The following is a 22157-nucleotide window of genomic DNA, read 5'->3' on the forward strand; positions in this document are numbered from 1 at the left end:
ACACCACACTACACACTGACATTCTTGACCGTACAGTAACTATACAAGTCTCGCTCCACATGTGGTTATCAGAGGAGAATACTTAAGAATAATTCTTCCAGTATCAGTGCTTTGCCAGTCTTTCCTTAGAAAGCAAATTAATGCTCAACACTGTAAGGCAAATCTCAGCTGAGTAACACCTTTCCCTTCCTCTCTGGAAGAAAGTAAAGTTGCCGCTCATCCCCAAGAGAATAAATAGGATGTGTTCTGTGGTAGGACGAGTACTTCCTGCTGGAGTGGCCTCAGGATGGAACACACAGGAAAACCCCAGTCTTCGCTAGTCTCCTTCACTCAACACTATTCACAGTTCCTCTATGTGCCAGGTATAGTGCTGAGCTTAGTTCCTTGCCAACAAGAGACTCAGACCTAACAGGACTTCCACGTCACCCTGACAGGAGCTCAATAAGCATGGCCAGCTTTGCAGTCCACTTAGAAAAAAAACTGGTTCTAAGTTAATATTAGGTCTGAACAGGTTAAATTCTAGTTCCATAGTTCTTTGCTATAACCCAGAGTCAGACCATTCTGGTCCTCACCTGTAGAAATGGAGCAGAAAGCAAGAACCCTCCCCAACCACAGGGTCACAGGTGACATGTCTTCTCCTGGGACTCTTGGTTTCCAGGCCAAACTCTCTTTGGAAAACATATTACTACTCATGCATCCTCCCTGGGAGTGGAGGGAGGTGAAGTGGCCCTGAGCAGGAAGCAGTCCTCATTATCATTACTATGAAGGGAAAAGAGATGCTGCCCCAAACCAGCAGGTTCTTAACATGTTTAAAAGCAAAGAGTCCAAGAAGAACTGGCTCTGACAAACCTGTTGACAAAATACAGTAGGTCCAGCACAGGTAAAGCTTGCACATTACACAAACCCCATACAAGGTTTCCAAAGTCAAAATCAAGGGGATTGCAAACCTAAGATCATGTTATAGGACACAGGGCTGGACCTCATCAACTCTTCTTTGATGGAAAAGTTGAAGTGTGGTTCCTTGGAGGTATGTGATATGCTGGTCATACTTAGCCCTTCCTACATGAGCAGAAGGTAAGAGGGCATGGTGGGTAAGGAAGGCCTACAGGTCAAGCTGATACTGACAAACATGAGACTCATGCCTATTCTGATAAAACGGGCAATTTGTAACAAAACAGATAAGCACACAGTTTGAAAGACTAAATCCTGTAAATGACATAGAATGGAAGACAAAGGTGTGAAGGCCCAGTTTTGAGTTTGTCATCTTTTTTTTTTCAGTCAGAAATGGTTCCACAAAGCACTCCCATTATTCCTTCTGGGCCCTGGCTGACAACCTGGCTAATTATAACCACATGTGGCTTTACAGCCTACATTTTGATCCAGAGGATTCAGAAGACCTAGGTACCCTGAACTCCAGCTTAGCTCCCCATGAATTTCAACTTGGGAAAGCCACTCTGGGAAAGCTCCGAGCCCAGGATCTCAGCAGCTTTATCTGCAGAATGAAGGCCAAGCAACAAGTGTTTCCCTTCACCTTCTGGTTAATTCGAGGCATTAACAAAAGACAGATAAGGCTCTGGGCGCCTGCTTGCTCTGAGAGTCTGTCCACAATTCTCTTTTTCTTGTCTCATGCAGCAGATATAGTTTTTCACCAGAGCAGAATGGCAGAAACCCTGTTCTGTTTGTAGCTTCTCCATGCAGGGCTCATTATCAGAGTAAGGGACAGCGTTCCCATGCTGTGGTTTCTTAACTCTGCCCTACCTGCAGAACTGCACAGCTCTATCTGTGCACCCCAAACAGACAAGGTTGGTGAGCTAGGGGCTCCCCACACAGGATGAAACTAGGCTAATTCTCAGCAGGGAGGTTGGCACAGACCAGCTCCGACTCCCGCTCTCCTTTGAATGGGCTGCAAGATTGATATCAGGAGTATCCCAGGAAGAGCCGCCGGGTCCTGGGCTCATGTTCCACCACCATGCAGTAGCGCAATTCGGCCCTTTGCAAGGAGAATCATTTGTTATACAAGACAAAAACAAACACAAAAGGCTTTCATGCCTTCCTATTCAAGGAAGTTGCTCCCTGAGTGAAGTTTCTAAAATTGAGTATAATTTTTCTTTTTACTAATTACCTAAATTAGGATGCATTCCTTCGCAGCAATATGATAACTTTTTAAAGGCAAAAATAAAAATAAATCTCTAGTAGAGAGCTCAGTAAACTGAGAAGACAAAATACAGTTGGCCCAGTACAGGTTGGACTGACTGTATTTTGTCAACTTGAAGATGTCTGGTTTCTGCAGTAGATATTCATTTCTTAAACTAAATCCTAAATTGCCTGACTCCATTCTTTTTTCTTTCTAAATTTTCATGGTTGTGCTTCCTAGTTCCAACTATGATGAAAATAAAAATGCCAAATATACATGAAGTGAGCATTCCTTGCCTTTCTGAAATACCCCCAAATCGGCCACATGAATCTGTTCAGATTGCCACCAAAAGGTAACAGGCCCAACAGGCCCTTTAAGGGGTCACAGTTCCATTATTTAAGCAATAACGGCAAATGCAAAATGTCATCTGTGAAATGCAGATTAGGAAAATCAGTGTCATCACCAAGCATGTTTCCAATCTTCCTTACTGAATCACCGCATCCACCCACCACTCCAGCCACAGGAGGTCACCTTCCCATCTTGGGACACACTTGTGTCCTGGAGTGTGCCCGACATGCTGGTCCTCCCGGGTAACTCCATATACTTCCATACCCAACTCTCGGTGCCTCCCCTGGATTTGCCTCCTTCTTCTGCGATCGCACAGAGCTCCAACACAACTGGAGCCCCATTCTAGTTTACTACCCATCTGTCTTCCTCACCGTCCTGAACTCATCAGTGGACAGGCACCATCTGACTTCTATTCTTTCTGCACATGGCCCACAGAAGATCTGCAACAGCATTTGCTGAGTCAGTGAGCCAGAGCAGGACACCTGCCCTCAAAGTCTCCTGAAACAGGAAGTCGAGATGAGACAGCACAGGATGCTGGCCCTTCCAGACTGGGCCTTGCTGATGCTGGCAGGAGGGCCCTGGGCTTCCATCTGCTTTATCTGTGGCTTTCATTTCCTTATCTCCAATATAGGGGACGGTGCCATGGTTCAAACACTGGCTGCACATCGGAATTCCCAGGACACTTACCATCTTTTTCTAAGTCTGGGGACAGCATCGTAAGACCTGCTCTAATTCCACCTGAGTGTGGAGGAGAGAATTCTACCATAGGACTTCGGTTTAGCATACTCAGGGAGTAAACAAGGAAGCCCAGCTAGCAGACAGAGACAAGAGCATATATTCTTTTCTTATTCTTCAGTACTTGTATTTTGATTTAAGTATGAAAAAAAGGGAAGAAAGCTAATACTTTGAAACCTGTACATCTAAAAGTTCTGTCACATCAAACTGGTAGTTTTGATTAAAATGCTGGATGATTTACTAGCGGATTCAAAGGTCTATTTGCTGTTTTGCAGAAACAGTTGAAATGATAGGGAGCAACTTCCCCCGCCTACAGAGAGGAGGGAGGCAGACAGAGGACAGCTGAGTTGGGTCCTGCCCGAGGAGCAGCCCAGGGGGGTTCACATGGTGCCTTGTGACATTCATCTCGCTGAGAATGAAAAGGGAACCCCGGCTGCGCAAGGCGGAACCAGTGCTAATACAGCTGCGAGCTGCAAACAGCACTCTGGCATGACTCGACCTGAACTCTCCTGTAGTTTGCTTTGATGGTCTCTCTACTATCTTGTTTCCTAATGATGAAATCATAGTTTGTTCATCTAACTGGATAAAGAAAACACTACACTAAGCAAAATGCAAACTGTTTTCTTGTACTTTATTGAGGTTGTTTATTGACTCTGTCTTTATAGCAGTCCTTTCATATTCGCTTATTAAATATTTACATGTATTGCTTATGTATTTAGCTGTGTAAGGATAAATTAATCCCATCTTTAATCTGAGTAACTCTGTTTGCTTTGTTAAGGCCTTTTACTAAAGTAAAATAGAAAGCAGCCACCTCAGATAAGCTTCCTGCTGCTGACTCTTCCAGACATTCTGTGATGGACCCACAGGCCCCATGTCCCCAGGGTGCCCACGAAGACACCACGCTGAAATCCACGTTTAAGTGACATGTTCAGTCTGCAAGGATCTCTAATTTCCTGCATAGCCTATAAAGTTAGAACAGAATAGGAAGATAATGAACTAAACAACTGCAAGCTAAAAGGGGGCTTGTGGGTGACCTCCATCCGCCCCTATTAATGTAGATAACTGCAAATTAGTTTTCATATTGTAGGCTAATTATGAATTGGTGCTCATATTAGAGACAAATGTTTCTCAATGAGGTCCTCTAGCCCTACCACTGATGTCCTTTCCAGGCAAGAAGCTAGAAGATACTTCAAAAGCAATGGGATCGGTTCCCCTCCAAATGACTGTAGGCCTCTCTAGAGGGAAAAGTCCAGTATAGACTCCACTGGGAAAACATAACTGACACCTGTCACACTGTCAACACCACCGAGTATTTCTAACAGCCACACACGTCACAGGGTCTCCTTCTACCATCTTCTCTTTCCCAAATTCTCCCTTCTATTCTCCTTACTCAGTTCTCTCAGCTCCCACCAGTTATCTCCAATTTCAAGGAGCAATGTATTGAGTTAATATTCTTCCTGTAATGTCCAAGAATTCCTGGGTTCTTAGGAAGCTACAGAAATTAAAGTAGTGTGGTTCTGGCAAGAGGGCAGACATGCAGATCAGAGAAGCTTAGCAGAGGCTAGAAACAGACCCCCATCCACACGAATGAGAGCCTGAGAACAGCACAAAGGCAACATGTAAAGAACATCAATCTTCCCTCAGAATATACACAAAAATAGGGCCGAGGATTTAGCTCAGTGGTTTTGCTGCCTGCTGCGCAAGCACAAGGACCCGAGTTCGATCCCCAGTACCCACCCCCCAAAAAAAGAAAAAAAAAGAATATACACAAAAATCAGCTCAAGTAAATCATACATCAAAATACAAAACAAAAACTATAAAATTCCTAGAAGGATACATAGGCAAAAATCTCTGTGCCCTTAAGTTAGACAAAGATTTCTCAGACACAACACCAAGAGCTTGATCATAAAATAAAATACTGATGAGCAGATGTCATCAAAATTAAGAATATCTGCTCTTCAAAAGTTACTGCTAAGAGAATGAAAAAGGCAGGCGACAGACTGGGAGAAAATATCTGCAAAGCTCAAAGGACTTGTATCCAGAATATACAAAGAACTTTCAAATTCAACAATGAAAAGCAAATGATACTCCCTCCCAAATGGGCAAAGATTATAAGATACCCCACCAAAGAAGATATAGAGTAGAAAATACACAAATGAAACAGTAGCAAATTGGAAATTAAAACCACATCAAGATAACACCATATACCTATGTGAATGGCTAAAATTAAAAAGACTGGTCAGGCAACATGTTGGTGAGGATGTAGAGTGCATAGAAGTTCTTCACAGTGCTGGTAGGAATGTGACATACTATATCCATTTTGGAAAACATTTTAGCAGTTTCTTAACCAACTATATGATCTAGCCATCCCATTCCTAGGTATTTTGGGCATACGATTTGTACACAAATGTTCTTAGAGGTTTTACCTGTAGTAGTCCCAAACTGGAACCAACTCAAATGTCTATCAACAGCTGAGTAGATAAACAAACTGTGACATAGCCATTAAATGGAATATTGCACAGCAGTAAAAAGGAATGACTTACTGACATACACGACAACATGAATGGATCTCAAAATAATTTTACTTGAGTAAATACAGCCAAACAAAAAGCATTTATACTGTATGTTTCTGTCATAAAAATTCTAAAAGTGCAAGTGATCTAGTCATAAAGCAGATGAGTACCTGGAAACACAGTGTTAGGGTTGGGGGAGAGATGGGAGAAGAGAGTATGAAGGGGTGCTGGGAAATTTGATGGGAGCATGTGGAAAATCTGAACGATGCTGCAGCTGCCGGGATGATGGCTGCATTTGACTACACTTATCAAGCTGTACACTTTCAACATGTGAAATCGATTATATAAAAATTATACCTCAATAAGGCTGTTAATAAAGAAAAACTCAGTAATAAAAATGTGACCTCATTAGATCAATCGGGCTGTGCATGTCTTTGTTGTCCTTTGTGGACAACTGGCAGGGAAATCATATTGAACCTACGTGACTATTTCAAATATGATTTAATGGTTTCAAAGGCCAATAAGTACATTTGAGAGAGATGTATTAAATTTTAAAATAAACAGAACCTGAAAGGAAAAGAATAATGAAGAGAAAAGAAGAAATTTTAAGGAAAGGAAATGGTAGTGAAAACAAAGAATACATCAGTGGCCAATAAAATAAACTAGGATGATTGGAATGAAGAGGAGGCAAGATTAAGATGATAAATCTAAAGAAGGCATCTTAGTCAGCATGGAAATGGTGGAAAAAATCATTGACCTAAGGGAAGAGAGTTCATTTCAGGTGGAAGAAATGGCGTGAGCCAAGTCATGGGACGGTGAAGGCTCCTCAGTGCAGGGTTCACATGTGGTCTAATGAGGAGGAAGGCCAGCACGGTCACAGATGAAAGTGTGAGGACAGCAGGACGAGCGCATGAGTGAACTTGTGTGTTGCCCTAAGGAGCTCAGGCTTTGTCTGGTAGAAGATGGACAGCCAGGTGGAGTGGTCCACTCTGCAGCTAGAGGTCAAGAGCTCAAAAGAGAGCTGAGTAATTATGGGTGAGCTATTCAGTGCCATTCCCAGGTGAGCTATTGTGTTGATTCACTTAGCTGGCTGCTGAAATATTGTTGAAAAGTAAACAGACCAACTAGACGAGTCAACAATCTTGTGTACAGATGGTCTTACAGGGAAGGGAGAAGGGTGGAGTAGGAAATAGTAGTTCATTTCCATGTTCAGAAACCAAGACTTGTGACCAAAATGAACCTTGACCCTTCCCTGAGGAGTATTGCTTTAAGCAGATATGGGCTAAATCAACAAAATTGCTTGAGTAGAAAAAGCTGGCCCTTTAAACCTGGAGGGTAAAATTTCCTAGGAACTGACCAGCAAATTCCCTGGGCTTCCTTGGGGACCTGTTTAGAGGGGACACATGGTCCTCAGGGCATGGTGCGAAGAGATGACACCTACAAAGTCCTCTGGGGAACAGGCTCCCCTACAGAACCATAGAAACAGAGATGAGGGAGAGAGATGTTCATGGAGAACTCAGTGATGCTACTATCAGTCAGCTCTGTGCTCCACATATGCGCTAAGTCCTAGTTTCTTCATTTATAAAATATAGAGTGTCTTAAGGGCATCTTTATGCACCAATTCCTGGTGTGCAGCAGAAAATCAAAAAAGCTATTCCTCTTCTGGGTATCTTCCTGAAAGAGTTAAAGACATCATATTACAGTGATCCATGCTTACCATGTTTACAGCAGCATAATTCATAATAGCTAAATCTTGGAAGTGCCCTCTATGCCCATCCACAGATGAATGGATAGAGAAAATGTGGTATTTACACACAATGGAGTACTTCTCTGCTATAAAGAAGGATAAACATGAGTCATTTGTGGGAAAATAGATGCACTTTGAGACCAGAATGTTAAGTAAAATAAATCAAGCACACAAACTTAAATATCACATGGTTTCTCTTATATGAGAAACCCAAAGTATAAATAAAGAAGAAGAAGACCAAAAGGATAATAGGCAGTAGGGGGAGAGATCGTTCTCAAAGGGAAAGAGAATAAAAAGATAGAAGGAGCAAGAAGAGAGGGAAAGGACAGTGATGAAGAAAGGAATTGGGATGTGTTATATTCACGTGCTGACCCCACACAAGGAACGTAAACATTACGTACTGCGCACAAGTACTAAGAAACTAAACTAAAATAAAAAAGAAAGACAAATCTTAGTTGTAAAATTATTGAGATCACCTCTCTGTTGCAGCTGGAAAGCTCATTGTGCCTGTCTGAGCTCAAGAGCCACTCCAGTAAATGAGAGGATGAGGGGGGAATATAAAACTGTCAAGATTCGAAAGTGGTCTGGGCTCTGTTATTCATTCGTACACTGTACCTTTTGGAAATAGGCCTTGCTACTTCTGCACTGCACCTTCTTTCTGAGAAATATCACCCCCTTACCAGCCCCACCATCCCTTCACCAGCCGTGTCGCCACACTGCCGATACTGCACTGTTACACGGTCCGCAGGAGCTTGTAGATGTCTGAAAAGTTCTAATGCAGTACTGTCATGTTTTTTGTGTGTTTCTTTGTTGAGTAGCTCAGGAACATAGGGAATACTTTGGACCATATCTTTGCTTTACTAAGCAAATTTTAAATTCTTTTTTCTCCCCCTAAGTTGCTTAGGGAAGATAAGATAGCTGGAATGAAACTGGATGTAGAAGACAATGTGGGTGGTACCTTTCAATCTGCACAAATGTTTTATTTTAGTATAATTTAACAAACCCAGAGCTGTGAGGCTTTGCTTAAATGGCCCTTGGAATATGACCAAATTAATTAATCTAATTAATTAATCTAATTCACTGAACATCAATGTTCTTGAACTTCAGTGAACATACAGATCACTAGAAAAGTTCATGAAAGTGAGAATTCCTAGACTATTTCCAAAATCTCTAGTGTAAAACTTCTTGGGGATACCCAGAAATCTGGATCTTAAGGAATTTGGCTCCCCACCACTGCAGGTGAGGGCGTCCTTGAACTACTGTGGAGAACACTGGGATCTTGCAGGCATCTCCCTGTGAGCCGACTTCTCCTTACAAAAGAATCCCATTCTGGCAAAAACCAGATCAAAGGAGTGGCCCCACTGCAGACCTCTTCAGGGAATCCTAACTGAGTTCCTGCAGGGGTACCCAAAATCCTCTTCCAGCATCACATTCTGAACGGGACACCTAAAAAGAAAAAAGATTTAAAGGCAATTTTTCCAAACCCTCAGGCAATTTTCTAAAAAGTGAAACAGAAGAGCAAATATACATGCATGAACACACACATACACACAACTAGAAGCCAAAAATATTTGTAAAAAGCCACAAAACAAATAAAAGAAGAGTAAAGCTGCCAGAGGAGAGCAAGACTTAGTTTTCAAAGACATTATTTGCAAATAGAAGTTCCAGGTTCAACTAATACTGAAATTTTACAATGTGCCAAGCAATCAGACTGGAACTTCCAAATACATTATCTCAAGCCACAAGTAAGAGCTTAGGGAGTTATTCATAGACCCTCTTAATAGATGAAGAAATGAAAGGAGAGACTAAACTAATTTGCCAAAGGTCGCACAGCAGGAAGGCTGGATCTGACCCAGGATTGGCTGAATCCAGTACCCCTTGTATTTTACTACACTTCCCCAAGCATAAATTTTTCTATAAACTTCACTGAAATAGCAAATGATGACAGCTAATGTTTACTGACACCTTACTAAGAACCAGGCTCTCTAATGAACACTTAAAATGTATTATTTTCTTTCATCCTCACAATCCATGAAGTAGATAAAATCATCTGTAATCTCTAACAAGAAATCTGAGGTCTGGAAAGATTAAATAATAACATGTACTGTGAACAAATTCATACAACCATACCACAGGTTGAAATTAGGTCTCATTTCCTGATATAATTCTGACATAATCTTGAGTTCTTTTGGTACAATCTGAAGACTGTGTTTAGAACTTCTTATTGAAGAAAGTGTGATTTCCTCTACTTTTTAAAGAGAGAGATGAAGTATAGTGTCATGACACTATGTTCTTTCAAGTTCATTTCAGCAAAGTGCTGAGGAATACTTTATTTTCTTTTAAGCTAGTCTAAGTAAAGGATAGAGAAAAAATAGCTCAAGGTGAGCTACATGAAAGCTCTAAACTTCAATATTATCTGAAGTGCTTATTGTTGACAATTACATTGATCAGCACGATAATTAATGGTTCAGTTCAGAATTTCTCTCCTTGTCATAAACCACTGGCACTGATAGTTTTGTAGATGGAAATGAGCTTGGCCTGAAGGTGGCTGAGGGGAATATAATCTGAGCAATAAAAAGATGGTTTATGGGAAATAGCTGTAGAAGAAAACCTAGTATTTCTTTCTAATTTGTACACATGTTTATATGTGCTAAGAACTTTCAAATACTATACAGGATGGAGTGACTAGTCTAGTTGTCCTCGGGGTCAGCTCACCGTCCATCTTGGGGGCCTGGCCATCAGGCACACACTAACTCCCCACCATACCTATGGGTATGGTGTAGAGCTTGGGGCTGGGCTTTTCCCCACCCTATACTCAACTAGGCTTTTCACTTCCTATTAAAGAGACTTCTAAGGATAGACACTGAATTAATACCAGATCTTTAGCTCTAGAGTTTAAATCCCTGTTAAAAGTAGAACTCCAAGCACAAGGACCCAAGTTCGATCCCCGGTACCAAAAAAAAAAAAAAAGTAGAACTCCTAGAGTGGTATAAAAACAAAAACTATTATTTGTATCAAAAAGGAGCAGTGCAGTCTTATCTCCTGTCCTCTATTCCAGAAAAATATATACTGAGCTTTCTGACAGCATTGGTCCACAATAACTGGCAGGGGAAATAATTTTGAGAATCCAATGATATCAGTGTTTCTTGATTACCTGCCAGTCACAAAGATCCTCACAGCATTATTCCCTCCCTGCACATTCCTTTCACACTTTAGTTCCCACACTACTACAATTTTATCTTTTCCAGAAGAGATCAGTGCCTAAAGAAAAGAAGACGGACCTAAATTCTTCCCAGTTGTGAATATTAACAGATGTGGCCTCTACTTAGCCATTAACATAGTTCCTTTGGGTAAAGGTAACATATTAAATATATATGGTAACCAACAGTTCACATTTCTTTGCTATATATGTTTTAATTCTGTCCTTTGTTTATCTTAGTTACACTGAATATAGATTCATTAGTTTTGATACTATTATATTTTAATAAAAATTGTGCTGTTTAAAAAAACATGTGGAATTAAGAGGTGGAGTTATCTTTTCCTTAAGATGTTCTCTTTGCATGAAATAACTTTTCATTCAAATGTAAATATCTCAAAATCATGACATTTCTCCCAGATGTCCAGGCGTATTTGGAGACATTTGAATTATGGTTCTAGCCTTGTTATAAAGCATCTTCAAAATCAGGAAATTTTAAAGGAAAATGGTGCAGAATTCTCCTCTTCCTCCATGTTTTCCTGCACACCACACTCAGGCTTGGACAGTCACAGACTCCTGTCTTGGCAAGCCTGAGTCATGTGAGAGCTCATTGCCGGCTCTCAAAGGCTGACAGTGCTTCGCTCTTCGGTGCTTGGTAAATGTTGGTGGAACTGATTCCAGATAGCTTGGGTTTGAAACTTACAAGTCTTATAGCAGAGAGAAACCCAGTGACATTTAAAGAGGCAAGGACACTATTCTAAAGTGAATTTTAAAATGGGGGGGCGGTGAGTGAGAATAGTGTCTATGACTTTTCAGAATTAAACATTTTGGCTATTCCTCCAACAAAACATGTTCCATTGAGACATTATCTTTCCTAAGTCCCATCTGGATTTTACAAGATACTGCTTTCCAAGGTGAGGAGTGCAGTCCTTCAGCCAGAGCAGTGCACAGGCTGGGGTATGGCTCTTGGCCCTACAACTCCCCCTCAGCAGTGATCTGACTTTCCAGCCTCCTCGGCTCCGAGGGCTGTGGAGATGCAGTGAAGGTGACATACGAAAAACACTTTGCAAGCAGGTGTGGGCCGAAAGGAAGTGTTCCATCAGTGTTGGTTATCAGCCTTAAAACGAGCACTTCAACAGCCTTATTGAGATATAATTTGATGCCATCAAACCTACCTTTTGGTGCATGGAATTCAGTGTATTCACAGAGCTATGCAACTGCCACACTGATCGTAACCATCTAATGCAGGACATTTCATCATCCTCCAGAGAAACCTCACTTCCGAGGGCAGCCACTCCCAACTCTCCCTCCTCACAGCCGCTGACAACATCTAGTCTATTTCTGTTGCTTGTCCCCCCAATTCACTCCACTCATCCATGTGCTACAAGACCTATATCAAATCTCTTTCTCTGGGAAGCTTGGACAGACCACCCAGAGATCTCTCCTTCCTTGAGATGCCAATGTCATGTTTCAAACTAACATCTGCTTATTGCTTGCAGTTCTCCAAACTCACAGTGTGTTTGATCCCCACGAGCCTTGGAAAGAAGTATGCCCAATATTATTAGCCAATTTTGTACAGAATTAAATGGCTGGTCCATAACTGTACAGCTACAAAGTAAAACACAGTAAGCTCTAATCTTACAGTGGCACTCTAAAGGAGAAACAGGTTCTACTGATACTGTGCCCTCTAACTCTCAGGTTAAGCTTTTATTTATCACATTCAGTCTTCTTTCCTTCATGCAGCTAACAAATACATACAGTATCTAGAGTACATTTACTGTAGAACTGCCACCTTCGGAAGCTAAATTTATAAAATCAACACTAAACTACCAAGCACAGCAGCTTTAAAAAAAATGAAGTTACTCATGAGACTAAAGTATTTCTCAAATATTCTGTACCAAATAAACCAAGGACTTTTCTGAATCCAAATGTCCTTAAGGTTGTACTCTTAGGACTTCAGTTACATCAACTAAAGTAAACAAAGCTGTAACCTCACTGACTATAATATATCCAATCTGAGGCAATGATAAACTATGACTAAGGGTGATCTAATCTTCATGAAACCTTGGGAAAGAAAATCAAAGGCAGTAAGGGATTGTGATTCTAGAGTCAAGGGAAACAAACAAGGGAAGTCCTTTTTGCCAAAAGGCTTTCTAGATCCCAGTATGTGGCAAGGAGACCAAAGCAGAATCTGATGGTCTCACTGAGCTGATGAAATGGAGATCAGAGCCCACAGAGGCTGGAGTGGCTACACTGGGAGGGGACAAGTACTAGAGGAGGGAAAATAAAGCTCAGAAATTGTGTGGGGTCTCTTTGAGTCCCTGGGCGAATGCTACACTGGAAGTATATAGAATAAGATTCTGTGAGACCTGGAAAAGAAAGTATATCATGTAATTTGTCTGCTAAATAATTCCCAGAACTCATACAGGGTTAGGAGACAACCGAGCTCTGACCAGAATGGAAAGACCCTGTTAAACCCTGCAGGTATTAAGTATAAACCCCAGAAAGACGTCAAGTTAGTAATAAAGACAAACTAGCTCTAAGACAGCTTGAAGATAAGATTTGGGAGAATTAAGCTGAACATCAAATAGCTTAACTGCCAGTCAAGAAACCAAGAGGTCAACAGTGTAATAGTCCCAGTGTTCAGGATCTAGCCAAAAATTATTAGAAATGAAGAAAAGCATATCTAGGAAAAAATCAGTCAACAGACACAGATCCAGAAATGACACAGGTATTAAAATGAACAGAAAAGGATGTTAAAACAGGTATTAGAAATATGCCCACAAATTAGCAGGAAAACAAGAGGAGAATGAAGGAAGAAATCTAATTTATAAAAAAGAACTCGCAGAATTTCTAGAATTTAAAAACGTAACATCTGAGGCAGATTAAGTACTAGCAAACATCAGGGAACTCTGAGACATCGAAACCATCTAGACTGAAGCACAAAGAGAAGACGGAATAAATGAAAAGGCACCGGTGACCTGGAGATAATGTCAATGATTTAACATATATGTAACTGGGAACAGGAAGTAAATGCAAAATATATTTGGAGAAATAATGTAACAGTGCTTCCAAACTTGATAACCATAAACTCACAGATCTCCAAATTTTAATAAACCTCAAACAATCAGGAAAAAACAACTACACAAAAAACAAAATTTCTGAGAACCAGTAAAAAGAGATGACCTTAAAAGTGAGAAAAAAAGAAACATTATGTGCAGTGAAACAAAGATAAGTGACCATAGGAATCTCATGAGAGGCTGCGCAAGTCAGGAGAACACAGAAGGGCAGCTTTCTTGTCTTGAAACAAAGTAAAGCAAAAGCTGCCAAATTACCATACTGTATCCAGAAAAAACGTTATTAAAAGACTTAAGACAATTTAAAGACATCTTCAGACAAAGAGAAACTAAGAGAATTCACCACTAGTTGACATATACTGTAAGAAATGTAAAAGATTTTTACAGAGAAAATGGTAACAAATGAAATAGGGCCTCTACCCCCAAACAGGGCTATTAGGTCAGTAACTGGAAAATAATTTTTCTCATTTAAAAACCTTTTAAAATGGTAATGGAATTTTAAGAACAATAATAGTAGAAATATGTTTTGGGGCATACATGATATACAAAAGTAAATTAGGAGACAAGAGTAGAAGAAACTTGGTGAGGAACAAAAGGAACTGTACGGTCATTGCATGACATACGGAGGTGTATGATACTGAATGATCAACTGTGACCAGGAGGCACAGTGCAGACACCAAAGCAGTCACTTGTAGAAGATAAAATGCAGTATCAAAACTAGTCCATTCACCCAGAAGGGCAGAAAAAGAGGGTCCCCAAAATCAGATGGGACAAAGAGAAAATGCAGATCAAGATGGAGCACTGAAACTTAATCATATCAATAATACATTAGATTTGAAAACAGCAACAAAAATAAAACACACACAAAAGACACAGGAGGAGTAGCACTTTATTGTTGTATTTGTATAAAAGTCTAGCAAGGCAAAATTAATAAAACAGATCAGTGATTGCCTGGAGCCAAGGGTGTTATCCACAAAGAGACATGAGAAGTCTTTTTAGGGTATGGAAATATTACGTATATCCTGATTTAGGTGGTAGTTACATGGGTGTGTATACTGAGTACTTAGATGGATGTTTTACTCTACATACAGTATACTTTAGTAAAGTCATTTTAAATGTTTTTTAAAAGACCTTTAGTGATTAAATAGAGATTTGAACTGAAGAGCTTTGACAATTCCTTTTGTTCTTACTAACTTATTATGCAACTTTTTGTCAGATCTGAAAAATGAGGTTCCATTGATTATTGAAGAATATAATGGATAACTTTCTGCTATGTGATGCTGTGACTTAAAACAAAGGTGCTCAGTTTTTAGAAGAAAATATTTAAAGCCTAGAAATTAATTTACCAAAAGAATGTCTGAAACCTGTATGATGACATCATGAACATTATAGGACAAATAACTGAAGAGGGGTGTGTCATGCTCCTAAATGAGAAGTCCATATGGTGAAGTGGTTCCTTCAAGGTAAGGTGGACATAAACACAATGTCAATCAAACTCCCATTGAGAGTTCTTGGAGGAAGGCAAGTGGCTTAGAAAATCAACTTGAAATCTCAAGCAAAAGGTATAAAGGGTAAGATAAGCCAAACGATTTGGAAAAACCAATTATGAGTTTGTCTTGCCTACCATATTGCAAAATATATTAGACCTAGGAATCAAAGCAGTCCAGTAACAATGAAAGAACAGACAAATAAAATGATGAGTCCTAAAACAGAAACATGTATATATGGAAATTTATCATGTTATGTTGTATTCAAATGAGTTACAAAGGGATACACTGTTTAATAAATGATATTGAAGTAACTGATCACTAATTTATTGAAATAATTGGCTTAGCCCTCACCTTCCATTAGACATTCAAATGAATTCCAACCAGATTAAAGATTTAGACCAAAACAAAATCATGAAAGCACTGAAAGAAAATGTTAAGAACGATACATGTAATACTGAAGAGATTTCTTGAAAGAGGGCAGGAAACTCAGAAACTATCAACAGAAAGACTAGACAGGGACATACTACAGAAGTTTAAAACCTGTGCAGAGAAAACAACTCTTTTAAAACATTAAAAAGCAAAAAATAAACTGATAATAATATTTTAAAATTCTACAACAAACCTAAGATTAATGTAATTAACATATAAAGAGATCTTGTAAATGAAATGACATCATCATCCCAATGCATTCTTAACAAGTTAAAAGATAAATATCGTTTTATTTTGTGATTCAATTTATAGAAACATACCTAACAATAAAATTTCCTTAGATCCCCAAAAGTTTTTATTTCAGTAGTCTGTGTAGCAGGCAGGAAGAGAGAGAGAGAGAGAGAGAGAGAGAGAGAGAGAGAGAGAGAGAAGGAAAGAAAGAAAGAAAGAAGGAAAGAAAGAAAGAAAAGAAAGAGAAAGAAGGATCAAAATGTACTTAATGGAGGATTAAAGTATGATCTACTGATACAGGAGTATTCTACAGAGCTATTAAGAATGAAGGAACTCAACAGTATTGACACAGCAAAGTATTATACCTCATTTTATATGCTGTGCTGTCAGTTTTAGTGAAATATTTTTAATTAAGAAAGAGTAGAAGCCTTTTACCTGACTCAGTAAGTTAACAGAAAAAAAAAAAGATTAAAAGAGAAGACACCTTAAATATTTCATTTAAATTTGAAAAATACATATATTCATTCTTCAGTCTTTTGATATAGAATCAAGGACTTTAATTATGGGTTCCCTTGTTCTTTTTAGAAAAAAAAAATCCCACCTCTAAAATACAGCTTCAGATTTCTTGTTTCAGTTTCTTCAAGTGGAGTGGGGAATAAAATTATGTGCAAAGCAATACAGATAACACTCTACTTAGATTTGTCCCCCCCCCAATCTTTTACAATTGTCTTGCCCACTCCTCATAGGATGCAGTTTCTTCAAGCATCCAGCCCTTAGAAAATATGTTTGACGCGCTGAACTTAGTTTATGCAAGTAATTCCTGTCATACTCACATTTCAGTTCATATAATTAAAATACAATATTACTGTGACAACTACTAAGATAAAAGTTCTAGAAACAAGATTAACTCTTTACAAATATAAAGCTCAATAACCTGTAAATTAATATTCAAGTCTATTGATCAATGTTTTATGAGCTTTTTAATGAAATTAACATGAGTGAGTTTAAACCAGTATCATTAACTCTATATCAATGGATATTATAAGTTTCCAGACCTGCACGGTCCAAGGTAGTGGCCACTGGCTACCTGTGGCTACAGACACCTGAGACATGGATGAAAACATAACACACATACCACACACCTCAGAGACTTCATATGAGCAAGAGAATGCAAAACACTGTGCTAATAATTTCTATATTGATAATGCATTTAAATAAGATTTTTGAAATACTGGATTAAATTAAGTACAGCATTAAAATTAATTTCACCCATTCCTTTTACCAAGAAATGTGGCTACTAGCTTATTTAAATGGCAAATGTTGCTTTCATTCTCTTCCTGTTGGGTAGCACTGTGTAGACCTGCAGACATCCTTCACTAACAGTACTGTCATCTGTGAGCCTCTGCTCAAAACAGTAGGTCAAACTCTATGTTGTATCATTGCTACCTGAATCAAAGGCATATTGGAGCACCAATTTATAATTTCCCTTAAGCAGACTTGGGACTCTGTGTCAGGGATTTGTAGACTGATGCCCACTTTGGTATGGCCTGTGAGCTAAACACAACATTCATATTTTTAAATAGCTGGAAAAAAGAAAAAGATCGATATTTTTTCATTTGTAAACATTACCTTAAATTCAAATTTCAGTGCCTATCAATAAAGTTTTATTGGCATACAGACACATTCAGTTTGTGTATTATCTAGGACTGCTGGGTGCTAGCAGGCCACAGTTGACTGCCAGCCACAGAGGCCACAGCACCTGCTGTCTCCAACATTTACTGCTGGGTGTTGGCTGAAAGCTGGCTGGCCTGCTCTATCATCCCTTATGGCTCCTGGGCAGAGTTAACTGCCACCTGCATCTACAGGACCTGTGAAAACCATGAAAAGGGAAAGTTGTGTCTCCATTCTCCTCTGTGCCAGAGGCTAGTTTAGATTTCAAGCTTCTTAACTTGCTTTTGCTGTATATTCTTGACTCAAAACAGTGCCCAGAGCCCCAGCTCCTGGAACAGTTTCTACACAGACAGTATCACAGAAATGCCTAGGGATCTGTTGACATGCAAAAGTCAATGTGCGCTTGGCTTTCACATTCTCCTGTTCCACCCCTGAGAGCCCTGGTCAGCCCCCGAGCGCTGGACCTTCCTGCCCTACTGGTGTCTAGCAGAGGGGACAATTTTATGCATTCTCCTTGGCAGGACTGTTCAGCTCCTGCTTCCTCCAGTGCCTACCTCTGTGGAGCCCGTAAATGCAATCTTGTCTATGCCAATGTGAGAAGCAATCGCTGCGCCAGCTGTGGGCCCATACCCTGGCAGAATATTGATCACTCCAGGTGGAAAGCCAGCCTAAAAAAGAAAAGCAGAATAGGAGGAGCTGTATCTCTCAAACCTTGCCACACCCCGTCAGATGGGCACCACAAACGGCTCAAGGGGAAGGGCGCCAGGGCTCCGGAGGTCACCGTCCTACCTCTTTGATCAGGGCCCCCATGTAGAGCGCGCTGAGCGGAGTCTGCTCCGCCGGCTTAATCACCACGGTGTTGCCGCAGCACAGAGCCGGGGCGATCTTCCAGGTGAACATCAGCAGGGGAAAGTTCCACTGAAGAAGAAAACGCAGGGTCCACAGATGGGAAAATACTGCTGCACTACTTTGTTTTTAAACTGTGATTTCTCAGATTTCTCGGGCTCGTCCTCAATATAAATCTTGCTTACCACAAAGTATAGATGTTTAGATTTCTAATTACTGTATTAAAAATATAATGGCATTGACTTTGAAAAAAAAATCTCTTCCTCTCTCTCTGTACAACAAATTCCTTTATTCCAACAAGCCACCCAAAGAAATCTCATGATGCAAAGGGAAGTTTTGTTTTTCCTTTGTATTGTCTTGATTTTTCATTACTATTGTTTTCTACTGTTTTTCCAATAAGTTCTTATGTGTGAAAAAATTTTCTTGAATTTGGGGTTTTTACAGCAGGATTTTTTTCTATTTGGTGTGAAAGCTGTTCAACTGTGGAAGAATTAAAAAAGAAAATTCTAGCTGTACATTATATTTATTTCAACGTGTACTTCAAGGTACTCTAGCACCTTTTCTCATACATATGGTCACAAAACACACAGTATTCCAAAAACTAAATATCTACAGATGAGAATGCAAAATTTTTAATCTGTGCCCTTCCTACTGCAAAATAGGTTAATGAAACTAAAATATATTTATGTGAGTGTATGAATTCAGGGCCTAAAATTGTTTAAACTGACTCGAGAGGACACTGAGCTTGTGCTGTCATAACCTGAGGCAGGAGCCTCATCACTATCAGGTGTCATTGATAATTTCATAGAAGGAAAGCAGCCATCCCTGTCCTCCCAGCGCAGGGTTTCAGCCTGACGCATCTCAGCTGCCAGCCCCGAAGAGTTCCCACTGGCCCTGGCAAGCCTGCAAAAATATACAAGTGTCTTGGCTTCACCAAACACCCAATTTCTTTTCCCTCTGGTTGTTTATAAACTTGGGAGTCTTCAGTGATGTTTTAATTCCATCTGCAGTGTATAAATCTTGGAGTGCGGTAATTGAGCCAGAGCTGGCTGACAAGCAACCTTCCTCCTGTCAGAAAAGCAGGTCTGGGTCCCCTACAAGGTGACAGATCTTACCCTGGGAAGCTCCAAGCGGGTTCCCCTGGGGTTAGGAGAAGAAAAACTCCAACAACCAAATGTCTCATTTCCCTTTCCAATCTCTAATACATTTCATAGTAGCCTAGGGCTTAGCAATCATTTGAATAAATATTAATAGCTTCCCCAAATCTTTAGCTCCCAAGCCAAAGATTATCTTCAGTTATTCTCCTGTATTTTGAAAAGAGAAATCTTATCTCTACTGTAAGAGTTTAATGTGAGCATCTCCTTGAAATCTTCACTAGAACTATTAGCTCGTACTGCTAGCAGATTCTCTGATGTATTATACGGTGCCAAGGGTATGTGTGAGGGAAGGAGCAAAGGACAATGTCTAATGTTCCAATCCAAACACTAAGCACAACATCTATTTCCCTTTACAAGGCAGACAACAGCCCGGCATGGTTTCAATTATAACCATGACATTAACTGTACTGCTGTGTCTTTTGTAGTATCTTCTATCAAGAATCTTGTGAAAAGAAGTGGTGAGAAAGAGTAAGATTAAAAGACCACGTAAAATAATATGCCTGGAAAGATGGTGAGTCACAGTTCTAAAAAATAAACAAGCAAATACAACAAAGAATCGGCTTTCTACAAGCAAAAGAGCCATCCATAATCAAGGGCAGGTTATTAATACACTTTGCTCTGCTTTGCTTATTTGAATCAGGAGAATTCCACGACTGGAGAACTCAACTCCTAGTAACGGAGCTGAAACCCTGTCAACCTGTTCAAATAAGCACTTAAAGGGCGGCTGTTGAAGATATGTCAACAACAGGAGCTCCATTTTCTTCTCCTTAGTAATGGAAAACACACACACACCCAGGACCCTGCCTGATTCACGTGTCTTCAGGAGAACTGAGTCAAAGGAAAACAAACCCGAGGCACGCGGGGTTCACTCACCGGGATGATCTGTCCGCACACCCCAATGGGCTCATGTCTTGTGAAGGTGAAGTAATCTCCATCTGAAAGAAAAGGCCAGTCACTCCTACGAAGTTTATATTAGGAGGTGGGAAAAAAAATGCAGAGGGAGAACTTTGCTGGCAGCAAAAAACAGAAAAGAAAGTTTTTTAAAAATCCCAATCAACCATGCACAGAAGCTGGTAGGAAAACTGCCACTTGGTCTTGGAGCCCTTCTGGATGGGAGTCCCACACCCCCAGCGTCTGAGGAGAGGACCTCAAGCGTAAATTGGATGACAAGTCTGTGATACTAGAAGAAGGGGGAGTATTAAAAATGAAATTATATGCTAAATGTTAAAATGACACAGTAGGACCATTACCTGAGGTAAAAACTGAAGTGTTCAAGCTTTTAAATAGTTTTCTAAGAATTATAAAAAATAGTAAAGAAAATGCTATTGGGTAAATTTTAAATGCTGGTCAACTGGAAGAAAAGAGGGGTGAAAATACAATGCTTTCCCTAACTCAAACTAGCTACGCAAACACACTTCCTGGGGACCGGTGTAACCCAGGCAGGTCCAGGGCTACTTAAAGGAGGCCAAATCCACTTCAGAGAAGATTGTCAAAGTAGGCTGGGAGGTGAGCCCAACCTGTCCCCTGGGCTAAAAGGAAGCGAGCTGGAGAGAAAATGAATAACCAATTTTCTTGTAGGTGTAATAGGCAATTGGAGTAACTGGCCAGGAAGTCAGAAACAAATTTCAATGCTTTTATCTGAGTTATTTTAAAAAGGTTAATTGAGCCAACCTATTCAATTTTTAGCATATGGCTATTCATTTCTAGAACTGGGCAAAGTCTTTGCTTTTTCTTTGGGAACTTCCCTAGAGTTGTTTTCTCTCTCAAAAACAGCGCCCCAAGGGGTGGGGATATAGCTCAGAGTACAGTGCTTGCCTCATAGGCAGAAGGCCCTTTGTTTGATCCCCAGCACCAGCATGGAAAAAGAAAACAGAAAAGCAGGAAGGAAAAGCCTGTGGGTTGAGCGAGAGAAATGGAAGTGACACCAACTAAACCATTTACTCATTGTTTCTGAGCACACCTCAATCACTAATATTTATCACCCAGAGTTGTTTTAACTAAACTCAGAGTTAAACAATTTGAAGTCATTAAAGTCCTCTCTTTCTCTCTCCCCTCTAGACCTCTGCTCTCCAGTCCTCTTGCGAAAGTTAAGTGCTAACTGTTGCCAGTGCATCTTTGCAAAGAACTTTTATTCACATACAAGTATATGTCTCATCCTCTTATCAAATGAGTTCATGTTATTCAGTCTTTCATATTTTATTTCCCCACTTTTTCCATAAGTGAACACACCTTTTTCATGACTGCATGCTACCCCACTGGCTCAGTAAGTCGTGATATTACAGTGAACTCTCCTGAGGATCAATGAGGCTGCTATTTGTGGAAGCTACTTATAAATAACACCATAAAGGCTATTACATTATACATCCTTGCATATTTGTGCAATTTCCTGATCAAAGTATATGTGCATTTCACATTTCCATTAATATTTGCCAAATCACCATCCAGATAGTTGCACAATTCATAATTCTAACAACACGTATTTTCTACTCTTTAAACCTAGGGTTTTTCAGATATTTTGATTTCAGCTCAGGGGGCAGCTAGAAGGTGGCAACTTGTTTTGATTTTTGTCTAGTGATACAGGAA

General features: G+C 40.0%; 1 protein-coding gene across 2 annotated transcripts in view; it reads right to left on the reverse strand.

Moving 5' to 3' along the window:
• The window catches only part of Aldh1a2 (aldehyde dehydrogenase 1 family member A2), an 88508-nt gene that overhangs the window by 12945 nt on the left and 53406 nt on the right, over window positions 1-22157 (reverse strand). For both annotated transcript variants that reach the window (XM_004855737.3, XM_087199233.1), the window contains exons 5-7: window positions 20448-20509; window positions 18361-18489; window positions 18126-18239 (exon numbers count right to left, since the gene is read on the reverse strand). In XM_004855737.3, the coding sequence (XP_004855794.1) occupies window positions 18126-18239; window positions 18361-18489; window positions 20448-20509 (305 nt within the window). The remainder of the gene's footprint in view (window positions 1-18125; window positions 18240-18360; window positions 18490-20447; window positions 20510-22157) is intronic.

The sequence above is a fragment of the Heterocephalus glaber genome, unplaced genomic scaffold, assembly GCF_053883595.1.
Source record: "Heterocephalus glaber isolate CG9 unplaced genomic scaffold, H.glaber_assembly_v1.0 deba00001689, whole genome shotgun sequence".
Lineage (NCBI taxonomy): Eukaryota > Metazoa > Chordata > Mammalia > Rodentia > Bathyergidae > Heterocephalus > Heterocephalus glaber.